Source organism: Marmota monax, unplaced genomic scaffold (assembly GCF_021218885.2).
Source record: "Marmota monax isolate L192 unplaced genomic scaffold, Marmota_monax_Labrador192_F-V1.1 WCK01_AAM20220418_F8-fsc00024, whole genome shotgun sequence".
Lineage (NCBI taxonomy): Eukaryota > Metazoa > Chordata > Mammalia > Rodentia > Sciuridae > Marmota > Marmota monax.
In genome coordinates this window covers 34311642-34315199 of record NW_026695224.1, presented here as the reverse complement: position 1 = coordinate 34315199, position 3558 = coordinate 34311642, and the positions used below count along the sequence as shown (strand labels likewise).

The 3558-nt window shown below is 55.3% G+C and overlaps 1 protein-coding gene across 1 annotated transcript; it reads right to left on the bottom strand.

The window, feature by feature from the left end:
* Positions 1 to 689: 689 nt before the first annotated feature.
* On the bottom strand, positions 690 to 3558 carry Foxc2 (forkhead box C2). The gene has a single exon (XM_046434885.2). It carries the CDS (start codon positions 3087 to 3089, stop codon positions 1587 to 1589), a length of 1503 nt encoding a protein of 500 aa, XP_046290841.1. The 5' UTR covers positions 3090 to 3558; the 3' UTR covers positions 690 to 1586.

The following is a 3558-nucleotide window of genomic DNA, read 5'->3' as shown; positions in this document are numbered from 1 at the left end:
CATCCTAAATTGATTAAAATTTAGAAATCTAAAAGCATCAAATTGCTTTCAAAGGTCAGTGAGCTTTGAAATTTATTCACTGCAATAGGGTAAAGATTTAAAAATCAAATAGGGAAGTAAAGCCTTCTGAAATCCATGTCTGGGCTGGTGCCAAAGGCAAGAAATATTAAATGCTAGAGAATCAATTCCCTTTGAACCTTTGCTGGCCCAGCTCAAATTCTTTTCTGGAAAAACCAGTGAAGTGAGCAAGAGAAGCCCGCATTTTAGGAAATCCAGGGAAAGAAAGCAGGACTCACCCTGGCTTACAGTTAGCAAATGGGTAATGTTTATCCTTCTCCTTTGCCTCCTAAATTGGGGACAGCTGGACATTGAAATGGAGTGGCACTGTTTTGTTTTGACAACTGGCACTTTTTTCTGCATATAACAAAATGCACTACAGCAACTGAACAGCTCAGGGTCTCTCTCGAAACCCCATCCAAAGGGGACTGTTCTCAGATTGCCTGGGGGAAAAAAAAGAATCTAATTTTGGATGTTTTAATTAATTGAAAAACTTTTCTGTCACTAAATAAGACAATAGGGGAGCACTCCTGTGATCATCTATATGTATCTACAGTACAGCCACCAGTGTAACAAAAATAATCAGAAAAGGTGGGTTTGGAAACACACCTTTTTTTTTTTTTTAAATATAAGAACACAAACACATTGTCCGAACTTTGGGCAAAAAAACGACATGGGTTTATTTTAGGTAAATACAACAATTAAGACCACATAAGACAAACACAGATGAAGTTAAAATTTTTAAAGTTTTTTTTTTTCTTGTAGGAATACTGAGGGTGGAATCTACTATACAAAACCATCACACTTTGTAAATAAAAAGTATCAGATACTTGACTTCTTTATCCACTGACCAAAAAAAAAAATTATAATAAATTATTTTCTTGTTTTGTAAAAGACCTACAATGGGGTAAAGAATTGTATTTCATAATTGTACAAGAAAACCCCCACAGAGATTTCTTAAATTCAATTGGTAGAGATGGTTGGGCAAGATGAAAAATTATCCAGTGAACTCAACTTTAAATATTATATTAATGGCTCTGAACAACAACATAGCCTGGTTACAAATCCACACATTTGTACAGCACGGTTAGAGAAATTTAAAATTACACACAGCACATACATTATCTATAGAGACTCCCATACACCTGTGGGGGTTTCTACAGAAAGTCATTAATGGTCCCTATGGTATTTGGTCCATAATTTAGATCTTTGAAACCCCAAGTAGAGAAAAGCACAGCGTCCTGGTAGGGGAAGGGGATTTTAAAAATCGGTATTCATCTCGCTGGGCTGCGTCCCTTTAGAGGGACTTCCTGGGATCTCAAAAACGGGGCGGCGGACTAAAGTTACCTGCACGCTTCATAGACGCTTCGCAGACGGCTGGAGGCGGGCGCACGAGCTCTCTGCTCCCGGGTCTGAGAAAGAGTCGGTGGGCATGATTTGTTTCTTTGTGCGTCACTGTCTGCAGCCTTCGAAGTCTGAGAGGGTCGCGTCTGGAGGCGAGGCCCAGAACAGGGAAGGGCTGGGGCGCTTCAGTATTTTGTGCAGTCGTAGGAATAGGGGGTTGCGTGGCGGTAGAGGGACGGCGTGGCTCTGTAGGGCAGCTGACAGCTCGCATTGCTCACCTGGGACTCCCCGAGGGTCGAGTTTTCAATTCCCAGCCGGTGAGAGTTGAACATCTCCCGGACGTTGGGGAAAGTCTGCTGCTGGGCGGCGAATGTGTGGCCAGAGAGGTGGTTTAGGTCCCCGCTGTGGTTGAGATACCAGGAAGCCGCCGGGGCCGCGGCCGACCCGGGCTGCGGCGCGGGCTGGGGCTGCGGAACAGGCGGGGGCTGCGGCGCCTGTGGGTGGTGGTGGCCGTGATGCTGGTGGTGGTGGCCCGCGGCAGCGAGCGCGCCCTCCTGGCCGGCAGCGAGGTTGAGGGCGCTCAGCGGTGATGCGGGGCCACTCGGGTGGTCCGAGAGGGTCTCGTCCAGGGCGGGCGGGACGCACATGTGCGCCGGCCGCTCGGCCCCGGTGTACAGGCTCATGGCGCGCATGCTGCACTGGTAGCCCCCCGCGCCCCCCGCCTCCAGACCCTGAGCGCACGGCTGACCGTAGGCTGCAGGCGGCGCAGCAGCGTAGGGCAGCGCCAGCGGGGGCACCACCAGGCCAGCGCGCCCGGCCGCGGGGCTCAGTTCGCCGCCCGGCGGCGACGTTCGCAGCGTCATGATGTTCTCCACGCTAAAGCCGGGCAGCCCGTTGGGCGCCGGTGCGTGATGCTCTGGCAGCGAGCCGTCCGGAGAGCCCGCCGGGGTGGAGGCCGCGCTGCGTGGGCTGCCCTGCAGCGCGCCCTCGGGGCTCAGCGTCTCCACCTTGGTGATGACCGGCAGCGCAGGCGATGCAGCCTCGCTCTTGATCACCACTTTCTTCTCGGCCTCCTTGGGGGCGTCCGCTAGGGGGGGCCCAGCCGGGGCGCCCTTGGACGATGCCGGGGGCGGCTCCTTGAGGTGGGCCCGCTCCTCCTTCTCCTTGGGCACGTCCTTCTTTTTGAAGCGCCGCCGGCGCCTCAGGAAACTGCCGTTCTCGAACATATTGTAGGAGTCAGGGTCCAGCGTCCAGTAGCTGCCCTTGCCAGGTTTCTTGTCGTCGCGAGGCACCTTGACGAAGCACTCATTGAGCGAAAGGTTGTGGCGGATACTGTTCTGCCAGCCCTGCTTATTCTCTCTGTAGAAGGGGAAACGGTCCATGATGAACTGGTAGATGCCGTTCAGGGTGATCTTCTTCTCTGGCGCATTCTGGATCGCCATGGTTATGAGAGCTATGTAGCTGTAGGGCGGCTTTACCAGGTCCTTGGGCGCCGCGGGCTGGTGGTGGTGGTAGGGCGCGTACGAGCGGCCCATGCCCGCGCCGTATTGCTCCGGGTGGCCTGAGTAGACGCCCATGGGGCTGGCCATGCCGCCGTAGCTGCCCGCTGCCCGGTAGTAATTCTGCTCGCTCAAGTAGGGCACCACTCCCAGGGCGTTGGGGTCGGACACCGAGTAGCGCGCCTGCATGCTGCGTCCAAGACAGCTCGCCACCGCCTGCGCGCACGGACTGCGGCCAGGGGAGCGAGGAAGGCCTGGAGAGTGAGAGCGAGGCGCGAGAAGGGAAAGAATCGGTGGGGACTGCCCCGGCTGAGCGAAGCCTCAGCGGCGAGGTGGAGGAGGCGCCGGCGCTCGAGCCGAAGAGGAGCGCTCGATTTCAGCGGACTGGGCGGGTCAGCATCCTGAAGGGCGCGCCCTGGGCGACCACAGCTCCGGCCCTGCTCGCCCGCGCGCTTTCGGGGTCCGGAGGGTGGCAGCCGGGCAGACTGCTGGTCGCAGCGGAGACGCCTCGCGTGCACTGGAATGTTCCCCCCAGTCCGCGCAAGGAGGGAGAAAGCAGGTCTCCAAGTCCCCCTGCAGATCGTCAGCCTTGAGGGTCAGCGAGCCGGGGTCCAGAGTGGCTGCCCTGCGGGGCCCGGAAAACGAGGCAAAGTCCCTT

What these genes read in the sequence shown, in the direction of transcription:
- Foxc2 (XM_046434885.2), bottom strand. Translation starts at nt 3,089, where the DNA reads ATGCAGGCGCGCTACTCGGTGTCCGACCCCAACGCCCTGGGAGTGGTG.